The following is a 15,107-nucleotide window of genomic DNA, read 5'->3' as shown; positions in this document are numbered from 1 at the left end:
CGTAAAAATGAAAACAGGATGGACTAGTGGGGTTGAGACAAATACTTTTCCTTCTGTTTTCCAAGCTTTCTCTTATGTTGCAATATTTTCTTTATAATTTAAAAATGGGGTGAAAAACAAAGGTCAGAAGTCCTTTTTAGCAGAGAGACTCTGAAGAAAATGAACATGGCTGTCTTTCCAAAAGCCCAAGAATATAGTTTGAACACAGCATCATCCATTGCTCAATTTTTTTTGCCATATCTGTTTTTGCTGGATACATACATACCTGGTTAATGTGCTTCAGTTTGTCAATAATTTGACTGACCACTGGCTCAGGGCCCTTCATTTTCAGCTCATGGAGGTTGAACTGATTTTTCATTCCATTCCTCGCTGCCTTTTGGCTGTATCTGGAAATATGAAGGTAAAGGAAAGGTTTGTCACAAGAGAGCCCCAAGCAAAGTGCAAGTTGACTGTATTTGGCACATGGTCGAGCCGACCACAAGCTACCTTTAGCCTTCCAGCCCGTGGGATGACTGCGTGGTACAAAGGTAGACTACTCCAGATAGAGTCTACTTGTACTGGAGAACATTCATTCAAAAGTCAACAAGTTTCATCCACCTCATTAGAACTGATTCAAATGTATTCTTTTTAATGGCTGAGTAATATTCCATTGTGTATATGAAACTGGAGCCTACGGTACAGAGTGAAGTAAGCCAGAAAGAAAAACATCAATCCAGTATACTAATGCATATATATGGAATTTAGAAAGATGGTAACGATAACCCTGTATGCGAGACAGCAAAAGAGACACAGATGTATAGAACAGTATTTTGGACTCTGTGGGACAGGGAGAGGGTGGGATGATATGGGAGAATGGCACTGAAACATGTAAATTATCATATGTGAAATGAATCACCAGTCCAGGTTCAATGCATGATATAGGGTGCTCGGGGCTGGTGCACTGGGATGACCCAGAGGGATGGGATGGGGAGGGAGGTGGGAGGGGGGTTCAGGATGGGGAACACATGTACACCCAGGGTGGATTCATGTCAGTGTATGGCAAAACTAATACAATATTGTGAAGTTTTTTTAAAAAAGTCAACAAGTGTTAATTCACCATTCCTTTTTTCTCGGTATTGGGGATATAGCAATGAACAAGACAGAGACAAGGTCTCTGCCCTTATTTTGCCCTCCGTCTAGTGTAGAGTCCAGAAGAACACTAAGGGAGGTGCTGGGTCTTGGCCAGGGAAGCACACAGGAGGGTCCTTAATTCTGAGTGTGCTTTCTATTCATCTGAAGGAAAAAGACTCGTACATGTTCTTTACTTCTTCCTCCTTCTCCACTTCCTCCTCCCATCGTTTCCTGCAGGTCTGGGCAGTCCAGCTCCTCCTGAAAAGGCTTTCCCAACCCACTTGCAGCATAAATTATACCTGCCAGCTTCTGTCTCTGTTCTCCACAGGGAGGCAGACCAGCAGCTCAAGGGAAGGTTTTAACGTGGTCCCCCAGGATAAGACATAGGTTTTTGCTTCAAGATTGAAGTTTCAAGCTATCTATGGACATCCTCACCAGCATGAGAAAGGGAGATATTTACAATCCTGGGCAATTCTGCCTTTCAGTGTGGGGCTTTATCAACTTCAACTGGAACAGTAATTCACTACTGAGGTGGTTTCTTTGCTGGCTTCATGGTTCCAGACCTCTGTGCATTTACTCATCTTTCAAAACAAGGCAAACAAACACAAAACAAAAACAAGAAACAGATTTCATTTCATGTAGAAAGACCAGAACACTGTTACCAAAGGGGGAAAAGGTTTTGATCTTTTTGTTTGTTTGTTTTTTGCTTTTTCCTTATCCTGATAATGGAATATTTTCTTAAAGAAATGGGAAATTTTGCAGGGCTTTTGCCTCTACTTTATACACTTAAAAATTTACAATAGGGCAGTTGAATTAAGGGCAAATTCATATTTTTTACTCATATTTTTAATTACCAAAAAACAGTGCTCATTGAAGACAATTAAAATATATAGACATAATCAAAGCATACAGCACAAGTTCTTGCATCATCTTATCCTTCCAAGAGAGAATCATCTTTAAGTTTGATATATATTCTTCTAGAGGTTTCCACATGCATATGCATGCATATGTGCATGCTCAGCTGCTCAGTCGTGTCCGACTCTTGACCCCATGAATCGCAGCACCCCAGGCCTCCCTGTCCATCACCAACTCCTGGAGTTCACTCAAACTCACATCCATCGAGTCGGTGATGCCATCCAGCCATCTCATCCTCTGTTGCCCCCTTCTCCTCCCGCCCCCAATCCCTCCCAGCATCAGAGTCTTTTCCAATGAGTCAACTCTTCGCATGAGGTGGCCAAAGTATTGATGCTACCATGCATGATAGCAGAGGAGGTCAGGAAATTTAGGTCTGACTTTTATAATTAAAAGTCATCTTCTGAGAAGGAAAATATCTTGTGGGAAAGTTGAAGAGAACATTTGACTGCATTTCTTCTACAATGGTAGCCTGACATGTTTAGCTTACCTAACATTAAAAGTTAGCAAATACACAGTGTGTGCGCATGTGAAGTACTTCAGTTGCGCCCGACTCTTTGTGACCCCATAGACTGTAGCCCGCCAGGCGCCTCTGTTCAAGCGATTCTCCTGATAAGAATACTGGAATGGGTTGCTATGTCCTTCTCCAGTGAATATACAGATCACCCACCACATACCAATTGCCTTTGGGGGCTGTGTTAAAGAAATGTAATGCATTTCTTTAAGGGAAATTCTTTGTGTATATATCTGGTGAGAATCAGCTCCCCACTAGCCTCCTTTTGTGTGCTTGTATATAATGCTGTCTGTTTCAATATTATCTCCCTCTTGATGACCACCAACTCCATCTTCTTTTTCTTTTTATCTACCGATACCTGAAGCAGAGACCTGATTCACAGGTAAAGAGGTAAGCAGTTCTAAAATGAACTTTAGGAACATGTCCCTAGAGACATGTCCCTGGACTTATTCCTATTGAAGCCTGCCCACTCCTACAAAACAAGTCTCCTTCTAAAGTTTATTATCCTCAGTGGAATAGTGTAAAGAAAGCTGCCAACTTAGTGACTTTGCCCTGTACTCCTTCTTCTAAATCATTTATAAATATTAAGTCAAATTAGTCCCATAGCTGATCCCTTGTGGCCCTACTGTCTATTTCCTACCATTCAGAAAAATGCCCTTTCAGCTCTTTTTTTTGTTTCTTACCTCCAAGTCTTGGATAAGGAGCGAGGACTAAACACTGCTCCCCAATCCCATGGTGACTCAATTTTTAAAAAACAGCCTTGAGTTTAAAAGCTTGCCAAACTTTCTGAAATTGAAATAGCATCCACTATTTTGCTCTATCCATGTGCTATTTAAATCCTCAAAAGACTTAGTAAATTAAGCATGGTTTCTGGTTACAGAAGTGTTGGGAAGAGCTGGCTTATGGCTTAGACCTAAAACTTTATTTTATTTACTCCACAAAGCAGTAACCAAAAGTACTGGTTCAATTGATGTCTACATCTGCTAAAATTTAGTGGCCCTATTTTTAAATTTAGTGGCACTATTTTAAAACTATTCAGGAACTCTGCTCTTGCCCTATCCATTTAGGCATGTGAATACCTCTCCCCCATCCCCAATACTATGTTCTGTTTCTCACACCTCTACCCTTTTCTCCTTAGCCAGACAAAATGTAGAGCAGAATCTTAAAATTCTTGAGTGTTAAAATGGAATACTATGCAGACATCAAAAGAACAAAGTTAGAACAAAGCTGAAGATGGCCCCAAATTCTTGAAATCTGTTGATGCTACCATCATTGATAGGGTTCCTGGCAAGCGCACGTGTGTTGAGAGCTTCTGTACCCTCCTCTGAGCCATTTTGCTGTTCACGGCATAAGACAGATGGTTCCTGTGGGTGTCATCAAAGCAGTGGACAAGAAGGCAACTGGAGCTGGCAAGGTCACCGTCTGCCCAGAAAGCTCAGAAAGCTCAATGAACAACATCCTCAATACCTGCCATCTTAATCAGTGGTGGAAGAATGGTCTCAGAACTGTTTGTCTCAATTGGCCATTTAAGCTCAATAGTGAAAGACTAGTTAATGGTAACCGGGCATGATAAACCTTCAGAAGGAAAGGAGAATATTTTGTGGACCATTCATTTTTCGTGTGGCTGTTCTAAGTCAGTGGTCTTTAAAATCAGTACTTCTTAATGGAAACAACTTGATTAAAAATATGTCATAGAATTTGAGACACTTAAAAAATTTAATGAGAAAAAAAAAAAAGAATGGTAAAAGCAGTTACTTCCAGTAAGTAAGATATCGGGGGAAATTTTACTTTTTTATGTCCTTCTATATCTTTTACACTTTAAAATCTTTACAATAATTTTTAATGAGTGAAAATTTATATAGCTGTTATTTTTAAGGCAAAAGAAAACAACATGAAACAACAACAACAACAAAAAAAACAAACCAAAGGAAAATAAAAAGTGGGCCTAACTCCTAGGCCTCGCTCAGAGCCTCTGGGAAATTCTTCTTGTTAATCAGAGTTATGTCGGCCATGACTAGATCCCCAGCTTAAAGGTGATCCCTTATGAGAACACATGTTTGGGCCAATACACACAATGTCACCCTGGAATTCCTTCACATCTCAGATGGTTATCATCAGGTCACAAACTGTAATTTGTTAGGTTAAACACAGCCTATCTGTTTTCTACTCTTCAATGAGGTAATGCTAACCTATATCAAAAGGATAGTCAGTAAGGATGTAACTGAATGTATATTATTATGAGGACCCTGTCTCGAAACAGAGGCAAAAAAGCCATTCAAGTTTTTGTCCACCTTCCCAGAAGATGCGTAAAGTCCTCTCCTGATGGGAGTTGAGGGCCTCCCTGGGATTCGTTCTGAACTGCTGCTCTTGCACCCAAGTGCATTGTGGGTACCATGCTGAGTGGCTTGTGCTCCTTTCACATACATTCCATTTGCCAGCCCGTATAGTCTGTGAGCTCTCTGAAGGCAGAGGCTTGGTTAGTTCTCTTTAGTTCTCTTGTGTACCACCCAAAGCACCTCCTAGTGCAGGTAGTAACAGCAGCTGGGAGTACTGAGTGCTTTCTCTGTGCCAGATACTGTTCCAAGCACGAGGAAAAGTACAACCCACAGCACCACACTGAGTCCTCCTAATAGCCCTACAAGATGGACAGTATCATAATCAGCTCCTTTTTGCAAACAAGAACACCGAGGCACGAAGTGAAGCCACTTGCCGAAGGTCACACAGCTACTCAATAGCAAAGCTAGAGTTTGAACTTTTGAGTCTATGTCCAGCTGCCTCTGTTCTTAACCGCTCCGCTGCTATTATTCCTTAGAAATAATCCACGCTGACTAAATATTTGACGTTTCCATTTCACTCTGCCCAATTCATGGTATGATACAATTAGCCAGCTACTGGTGATGGTCTACGAGGCTCACAACAGGGCCTGCCACAACAGCTCTCTTTACCTAATCAGCGGATTCCTGGGCTTGCCCTTTAAAAGCCCTTGGGGAGAGCCCTGTGTATGGAGTTTCTTCTCCCAAACAGATCCAACAGCATCACCATTCAGCGAAATATTTGCATTCTTGAAAGATAAGGTATTGAAGTTAGACATATAAATAATCCTCCTCCACCACCATCATATAGACAAACACCAAAGGTGATCTGAAATCTCTAAGGACAATAGGAAAGTGAATGCTGGCAAAGGCCTCCCTGCCATGTAGCGATATGACATATGTAATGGAACCCCAGGGAATTTTATGTACATACATGCTCCAAGCTTTAAGCTCAGAGGGACTCAGATAGGGGTGTCTCTGTAGAGTTGCATTAATTAATTCATTCATCCAGCATTTTATTTTCACTCACTTCCTCTGTGCCCCTGGTGTACAATGGTTCCTGACAGGTTTTGAATGAGGCTGAGCCACTGCAGCTACAATTTTCCCTACCCAGATTGCCCAGAGTGTCAGGAATGGGGACACTGTTGGCCATGGGGGATTTTAAGGATGGGTTATCTGCTTAACAACACTCATCTCTAATTAGATTAACTGTCCTCTCTCCAGAACACTGCTTTCTCCTAAAGCTTTGACATGGTTCTGGCAATGAATACTGGCCAGTGGAGGAAGAAAAACAGAGAGGAGCTCCTGCCTCCTAAATCTAAACTCTTCTTAACTGGACATGTTATGTATGATGTTAGAAGCGTCCCCATAAAGCATTACCTGTGGTGTCTTCTTCCCCCATCCAGTGTGGTACCTGCTTATTAGCACAAAAACAGCAAATTTGATTTGTGAAGTGAAAGGAAGATACTGTTCAGGCAGACTGGGCCGGGACGGAGGGGGACACCTTGCAAAAGCTGTCAAGAGGAAAGGAACCCAGTGAAAGTAGGACATCTGGGTATGATGGTGTTAGGACAACTGACACAAAGAGAGCACTTGTAGAAGAGGAATAGAGTCCAACGTGTAAAACGGGCAATCTTTTCGTCCTGGTTCTGTGCTGGCTGAGGCAGCACAGGTGAAGTGGAAGGAAATCAATGGATTCAAATATACAACTTTCAAATAGGAAGCACCCTTGTCCAATCCACTGATGGTGTAGATGAAGAACCTGAGACCCAGGGAGGAACTTTCCCAGCAGCACAGGTAGTATCATAACTCTCACCTTTTGAAGAAATTTCTTCTTTAAAAGGTTCCTTAAATACACATTGGTGATTTTGAGCATTGCTAGTACGGGTGCAGGAGAGAGAAGCTGCTAGAAAATTCACTTTCCTCCTTCTAGGCATTAGACTATTGGAAAGTATTTGAAAGCAAGTCTTAGAAAAACCAACTTGCCCCCTCCCCCCACCAAATATTTAATTTCACAGAAGTTTGTTTCATTTACTGCTGGGGTTTTAGATGAGCTACAAAGAAGTTACAGATCTCACATTCTCAGTGCGCCATCTTATGGAAAGGCTGCAGTATTGCAAGTCGCCCTTGGCCCAAACAGTGATTTATCAGACTTTCCTTGGAAAGCACTCCAGCTGCAACAATCACTGTGAAAAAATGGCATAATTGAAAGAGTATAAATACCTTTAAAAACAAACTAGAACACAGGGTAGAAAACCCACCTTATCAATAGGCCTAAGAAAATGTTCTTTTTCTATCCAAGATGCAGTCTTCATTTACGTAAATGAACAGAAAAATAAAGCAAAAGTAAAAATTGCTGAGTTTTATAAAGATGTTTAATAAAGAAGGCAGCAATTTGCTTCTCATTTATGTATGCACAAGTCTAAAGAAAAATGGTTTTCATAATTGTTGGTACAGCAGTACCACTTCAGAACAAATATCAGACAGGGGAGTGCCAGAAACAGATATGACAACCAGACTCCAAGAACTACTTTGATTCTCAAACAATAGACTTTCAGAAATTACGGATATATTTCAACAGAAAGGAAGCAAAATTTAGAGTAGAAATCAGGGGGCTGAAAGCCCATTTATACCTCATCTAGTGGACATTATCTATATAAGGGAATAGCTATATTAGAATCCGCTTTTAGCCTAGTTTCAAACCTCACTGTGAGGAGAGACTAAAAGATTGGTCTTGGAATATAATCAAGAAGTCATTTAAACCTCAAGAAGCAAAGAATATTTTCCAGATGGTGAGGAAAGCTTGAGAAGCTGATATCACCCGCTGTGGGGAACAGCCTCCTGCAGAGATGGGGAGGCAGAGAGAAAATGCCTGAATGTTTGTCTGAAGAGGCAAACTCCACAGAGGAGCCTGGAGGTAAGGAGAGAGAAAAGTAAATAAGGAAGCAAAAGCGATTCCTGTGAGAACCGCGGCACAGGCAGAGCCTGATGTGTGGGAAGGCTGGTGAGAACAGCCTCTTGGGCTTTGAGCCCTGACCACGGGCAGCCAAGACACCAGGCCAGGGTGGGCAGGGCTGCTGAAGGGTTCTCTGAGGGGTGTCCTTGAGGGGAACATACAAAGGAGGAGAGGAATATGAGCCAGTGTAAGATTTCCAAAAATAGCAAAAAAAAAAAAAAATGCAATTCAAAGTTCAATAATGTAGCAGCACAAGGTGTGTAACGGTGATTTATCATTAAATCACCCCAAACCCACTTACGGAGTCCCTCGAGCCCAGAGAGTGGGCTTCCCTGATAGCTCAGTTGGTAAAGAATCCGCCTGCAATGCAGGAAACCCTGGTTCCATTCCTGGATTGGGATAGGAATCCCACTGGAGAAGGGATAGGCTACCCACTCCAATCTTCTTGGGCTTCGCTTGTGGCTCAGCTCGTAAAGAATCTGCCTGCAGTGTGGGAGACCTGGGTTCGATCCCTGGGTTGGGAAAATCCCCTGGAAAAGGGAAAGGCTACCCACTCCAGTATTCTGGCCTGGAGAATTCCAAAGAGTCAGACATGACTGAGTGACTTTTACTTTCTAGCCCAGAGAAATAACCCAGAAAACCAGATGTTTTCTTGTCCCACTGGAGTTAAACTGAAAGGAAATGGTTTTTACCTTTTTTTAGTTTTGTTTGAAAGTTAGATTTTAACTCAAAGATATTTGAGTCATAAAGGACCCTTGAAATCATTTAGTGCAATGCACCCCTGTTACAGATGGGCAAACTGAGTCCCAGAGAGACCAAACAGTAGCTATCCAAATTATTATTGGTATCACTGCTGATGGAATGTGATTAGAGCCACAACCTCCCCCAAATAGAAAAGCCAAGAAGAAGAGGTCAAAGAAAAGGTCACACACATGAGAACATTGTATGAAAATAACTGATGTTGAAAATAATGATCAATAATTATTTTATTTTTAAAAGGTAAAATTCAGTCCTGTCTACATAGTTTACTGAGACAGCAAAGACAGTATACTTTAGAAAGGCTGAGTAATATGGCGGGAAGAGCACTGGTCCTGGAGTCAAGACATACTTTCAAAGGCTGGTACTGTGTGACTTTTGACAAGTAACTAAACTGCTGGACTGGAGTGTCTTTATCTCTGAAATAGGGATAATGCCACCTACATTTGTTTTGAGGATTAGTTGTGTAATGACTGTTAGCAAATTTAAGATAACATAGGTTAAGTGTTTAGAAGAGGGCCCAACACATTTATGAGCACTGGTATTGTTTTGTGAAAGTATCCAACACAAAATAGGTGTTCGATAAATGTTATTTGGAAAAGGATTTTCTGAAGTAGAATGAATAAATATTGCCATGAATACTTCGGGGAAGATTCAAGTCTGCTCATCCCTGTACTGAGAGAACTGGAGAAACGGAAGAGTCTCCATTGTGTGAGTAGCCAGCACTGAGCAGGCAAGCCCGACTGAAAGGGACTATTCCTCAGCAGAGAGGTCCTCACAGAACTGCCAGCGGACGGGGCATCTGAGGCAGGGAACTTATGGTTAGGACTTCAGACGATTCAGAATTTATTTTAGTCCATTGAAGAAGACACTGTTGACCTGTGCCCCAGGGCAGACAGCCAACGTTGCCCGAGTGATCACCTTTGGGTGTCAGAAGCCTTTTCACTCTCTCCTCCCTCCACATTTCATGTTCCTGCTCTCTGTGACAGAAAATATTCTGCTTCCACTTTGCATATAACTGTCACAAGTAATGAATTAGATGGCTCTTGGAAACACCCACACACTTTTTCAAATCTTTCTCTTCAGAACACTGCTTTGTTTGTCCCAGGTCCCTGTGGGGTCCAGAACAAACATCTATTCTTTAATGCAAGATCTTCAAAATGAAGAAGAGAAATTTCAAACTCTACCTACAATCACACTTCACAGACTCAAGACGAGTTTCAGGGAGAGGCAAGTCTGAGTTAGAGAAGAGTGTAACTTGTGGATTTTTTTCTTGCATTGCGATTCACAAAGAAAAGCCTCCTAAACGTTGCTTTGGATGTCTTGCTGAACCTTATTTCATGAACTGACAAAGACTGAGAGCAAAGGATAAACTGTTTTTACATGAATGAGTACCACTGAAATACTTTAAAAGAAAGCTCAACATTCCTGTCACTGTTTTGTTGTCAGTTTGTCTAAGCCACAGTCCTCTACAGGCCCCTAATCCTTGAGAAACCTGTATGCAGGTCAAGAAGCAAGTTAGAACCAGACATGAAACAACAGACATGAGCAAGGAGTTTGTCAAGGCTGTATGCTGTCACCCTGTTTATTTAACTTATATTTAGAGTACATAATGCAAAATGCTGGGCTGGATGAATCCCAAGCTGGAATCAAGATTGCAGGGAGAAATACTGATAACCTCATATATGCCTATGATACCACTCTAATGGCATAAAGTGAAGAGGAAGTAAACAGCCTCCTGATGAGGGTGAAAGAGGAGAGAGAAAAACCTGGCTTAAAACTCAGCATTGAAAAAACTAAGATCATGGCATCCTGTCCCATCACTTCATGGCAAATAGATGGGGAAAATGTGGAGAAACAGTGGCAGATTTTATTTTCTTGGGCTCCAAAACCACTGTGGATGGTGAGTGCAGCCACGAAATTAAAAGACGCTTGCTCCTTGGAAGGAAAGCGATAACAAACCTAGACAGCGTATTAAAGAGGAGAAACATCACTTTGCCAACAAAGGTCCGTATAGTCAAAGCTATGGTTTTTTCAGTAGTCATGTTCAGATGTGAGAGTTGGACCATATAGAAGGCTGAGTGCTGAAGATTTGATGCTTTTCAACTGTGGTGCTCGAGAAGACTCTTGAGAGTCCCTTGGACTGCAAGGAGATCAAACCAGTCAATTCTAAAGGAAATCAGTCCTGAATATTCATTGGGAGTTCTGATGCTGAAGCTGAAGCTCCTATACTGTGGACACCTGATAAGAGCCGATTCATTGGGAAAGACCCTGATGCTGGGAAAGATGGAAGGCAGAAGAAGGGGATGAGAGGATGAGATGGTTGGATGGCATCACTGACTCAACGGATATGAGTTTGAGCAAACTCCAGGAGACAGTGAAGATCAGGGAAGCCTGGCGTGCTGCAGTCCATGGGGTCACAAAGAGTCAGACACGACTTAGCGACCAAACAACAACAATAAATCTTCAGTGCATGGGATTAGGCCTACTGAGATCCTGAGCCAATGGAGACAAAGGTGAGAGATTAGCTGCCTGACCTATCCTTGGAGCCAGTATTTCATGCTTTTGGGGTGAACCCTACATGTTCAGGCATGGCTTCGTCTTGTCAGGTATATTTTCCTGGGCCATATGGCCAAATTCCATCCTGGTTTCTGTATTTATAGTCACCTGAGTCAGTCCTCTGCTTTACCCAGTGGCCAGCATACAACAGGCAGTCAATAAACCTCTGTTGAAATGAACTGAGACTGAAGACTTCATCCAAAGCTGATCTATTCTGCCCAGCTCTTGTCAGTCTGTTCCCCTGGGGGTCTTCCCCCCAAATCTGGAGCCAGTGACTGAGGACCTGCGTTATACTGGACTTCTGCCTGGGCCCTGCCAGGAAAACCTGCCACTGGGTCCTAAGCCACCAGATCGCAGTACTTTGGAAAACAACGGCCAGGTAGGGGATGGCAGAGTTCCTGCCTGAGGCCCCAGTGAACACCGTCATTCCAGTGGTGGGTCAATGTGATTCCGTGGTGGCTTAGATGGTAAAGAATCCATCTGCAATGTGGGACACCTGGGTTTGATCCTTGGGTTGGGAAGATCCCCTGGAGGAGGGCATGGCAACCCACTCCAATATTCTTGCCTGGAGAATCCCACGGGCAGAGGAGCCTGGTGGGCTATGGTCCATGGGGTTGCAAAGAGTCGGACATGACTGAAGCGACTTAGCACATGTCAGTACAGAATGCAAATACTTTCTATTCTCCACTTGCCTATTAAGCATCTATGCAGCTCTGTGCTCAGTCACAGAACCCTGGGAGTTAGAGACACTGAACTGTCCAGTGTTCTAAGCCCACTATCCCCAGTTTGGACGTCACAGACCAGATTCTGGTTTGGTCTTTGGCAAATCTGGTCCTCAGAAAATGAAATCTTTCACTAGTGACTGTGTGGGATTTCCCTGCAAACTGATGCTTGAGAACGTGCAGCTCTACCACTTCATGAGCTGAGGACACACAACAGCCTCCATCATGACACCGAGAGAGCCAGCAGAGGGTGCATCTGTGGCTGATGGAGAGGAGAAGAAACTAGCAAGAAGGTGTTAGACTTGCCCAAGGACACTAAAAAAGTCTGCCTGAAGAAAGCGGAACTGCCGCTTCTGCTGCTTTCTCTTAAACTTGGTCCCAGAGCCCCAGGATGCAGGCTGCAGTCAGGGCCCTGGGGAGCAGAAGGAAATACGCTCTGGTGGAAGTGTGTTCCAGTATTCCCCTGGTGGAAGACGGTGCCCGTGGTGGGCATGGCCAGAGGAACTAGACCAGAGCCACCGGCCCTACCACTGCCAATAGCAGAATAGCTCTGCCCTTGGCGGGCCCAAGTCTGGCACGGCCGCTCTCTAGTTACCAGCGATAAAATAACACTCAAGAGTAACAGAGGGAAGGAAAGGTGAACTGAAGTGTAAACCACCCCTACTCCAACCGCCCCAGCAGTTGCAGGTGCCTCCAGGTCCTCGACTCTTTGCACCTGCTCTCCGGCCGGAACAAGGGGCCTATTGTGTGAAGCTGTGTGCAGGGCGGTGCTAAGCAAACAAGAAGTGCCTCTCCTGATCATAAAGTAGATGGGATTCCAGGAAAACTTTACTCAGCCAAATAAAAGTGATTGTAAAGCACTTGGTGAAATATAAACTGCTACATAAATACTTAATAAAAGCTCACAGCAATGCACACAAGGACAGCTAGGTCAAAAATTACCCTAGCTCTCTAGCCCGGACAGTTTCAGCAAAGAGAGAATTGTCTCCCTCCCCTGGGTTTGCTCAGCCACTTTGCATCCCTCTGCTCTGACCTGCCCTTCAGCCTCTGGCACTCCACTCGATGGATCTCTCCCCACACTGATAGAGCTCTGTGGTTTGAGGGCTTCTCATTTTCATTCTGGGTGGTTGTGTCAAATATTATTTGGAGCAACAGACACTGAATTCCATTTCTTTTGCTCAGAAGCTCCACTGGGGTCGTGTGGTGCTATGGGGGTGGCAATTTCTTTAAGGCTTAATTATATGAATTTCACCCCAAACTCTCCAATATCAGAAACTGAGAACTCTGACAATATCTCAATCAGCCAACCTACCTGCCCCCCTGTAGCCCCAAAGATACCCAAAGGATCTGTTCTGATGAGAATGATTATACCCCCGGGCTCCTTTTCAATTGCTTTCACTTTGGTCTGTTTGGGAAGCCATCAGATAAAGAACTGGATATTCAATGTCATCAAGGAGGCTTTAGGGCAATCCTCCCCCATTCAAACTCCCCCCTCCCTCAAATATCCTCGCCATTGAAACTCATGGACTGTTAGAGCTGGAAAGAGCTTTAGAGGTCATCTTGTCTAACTCCATTTTACAAATAAAAGACTGGCGGTCAGTGACTTGCCCAAGGTCACACAAACCAGTTTGTGGTAGAGTTAAGAGCCAAGCTGGACTTCTGGTCTAGGGCTAAAGGGGTCTCTGCTTGCACGGGCTTCACAGTCATAGGTAATGGTGTTCTCATAGGAGCCACAGTGTAGGGGAGATGGAATGGAGGACTGGCCTCAGAAGGAGGTGAAGGCCATTGGCTCTTTCTCCCCGGGGATACCACCTTCCAGCCCTGAGAAAATCTGAAAGCTGAGAAGCATGGTGCAAGAGGCAGAAAAAGAACTGCAATTTCCTGGGCCAGGACTGGGGCTAGACCAAGGGAAGGTTAGAATTTAGCAGCGCAGGGCAAGAAAAGCCAGACAGAACACCTGTCCCAAGTGCGCTGGACAGGAGAACAAGCTTAGATCAGGGTTTCCATCAAGAACAGGAAGAAGAGAAGCCAAGCATGCGACAGGTAGTGTCGTGGACAAGAGAGCACAGACTACCTGATTTTGGATCCAAACTCTCTTAATAGTGCCATGGCTCTTGTTGTTATTTAACCTTATCATCGGGGCTTCCCTTGTGTCTCAGCTGGTAAAGAATCTGCCTGCAATGCGGGAGACCTGGGTTCGATCCCTGGGTTGGGAAGATCCCCTGGAGAAGGAAAAGTCTACCCACACCAGTATTCTGGCCTGGAGAATTCCATGGACTGTACACTCCATGGGGTTGCAAAGAGGTGGACACGACTGAGTGACTTTCACTTTCAACCACATCAATAAATGAGGGTAATAATCACGTCCTGAAGAACGATGGATTCATAACACTGTACAACAGGCACTGATCAAAACCATCCCCAAGAAAAAGAAATGCAAAAAGGCAAAATGGTTGACTGAGCTATTCTCAAATAGCTGAGAAAAGAAGAGAGGCGAAAGGCAAAGGAGAAAAAGAAAGATTTATCCATCTGAATGCAGCGTTCCAAAGAAGAGCAAGGAGAGATAAGAAAGCCTTTTCCAGTGAACAATGCAAAGAAATAGAGGAAGACAACAGAAGAGATCCCCTTAAGAAAATCAGAGATACCAAGGGAACATTTCATGCAAAGACAGGCACACTAAAGAACAGAAACAGTATGGACCTAACAGAAGCAGAAAAGATTAAGAAGAGATGGCAAGAAGACACAGAAAAACAATACAAAAAAGATCTTCATGACCAGATAACCATGATGGTGTGATCACTCACCTAGAGCCAGATATCTTGGAGTGTGAAGTCAAGTGGGCCTTAGAAAATATCACTATCAACAAAGCTAGTGGAGGTGATAAAATTCCAGTTGAGCTATTTCAAATCCTGAAAGATGATGCTGTGAAAGTGCTGCACTCAATATGCCAGCAAATTTGGAACACTCAGTAGTGGCCACGGGACTGGAAAAGGTCAGTTTTCATTCTAATCCCAAAGAAGGGCAATGCCAAAGAATGCTCAAACTACTGCACAATTGTACTCATTTCACATGCTAGCAAAGAATGCTCAAAATCCTTCGAGCTAGGCTTCAACAGTACATGAACTGAGAACTTCCAAATGTTCAAGCTGGATTTAGAAAAGGCAGAGGAATCAGAGATCAAACTGCCAACATCCATTGGATCACAGAAAAAGCAAGAGAATTTCAGAAAAACATCTACTTCTGCTTCATTAACTACACTAAAGCCT

The 15,107-nt window shown here is 43.4% G+C and overlaps 1 protein-coding gene across 1 annotated transcript in view; it reads right to left on the bottom strand.

Annotated features, from left to right (window-relative positions):
• GPC3 (glypican 3) overlaps positions 1-15,107 on the bottom strand; it is a 456,698-nt gene that overhangs the window by 119,817 nt on the left and 321,774 nt on the right. The window contains exon 6 of the mRNA XM_070290721.1: positions 266-386. Coding sequence (XP_070146822.1) covers positions 266-386 — 121 coding nt within the window. The remainder of the gene's footprint in view (positions 1-265; positions 387-15,107) is intronic.

This window comes from Ovis canadensis, chromosome X (assembly GCF_042477335.2).
Source record: "Ovis canadensis isolate MfBH-ARS-UI-01 breed Bighorn chromosome X, ARS-UI_OviCan_v2, whole genome shotgun sequence".
Taxonomy (NCBI): domain Eukaryota; kingdom Metazoa; phylum Chordata; class Mammalia; order Artiodactyla; family Bovidae; genus Ovis; species Ovis canadensis.
This window is presented reverse-complemented; position numbering and strand designations above follow the sequence as displayed.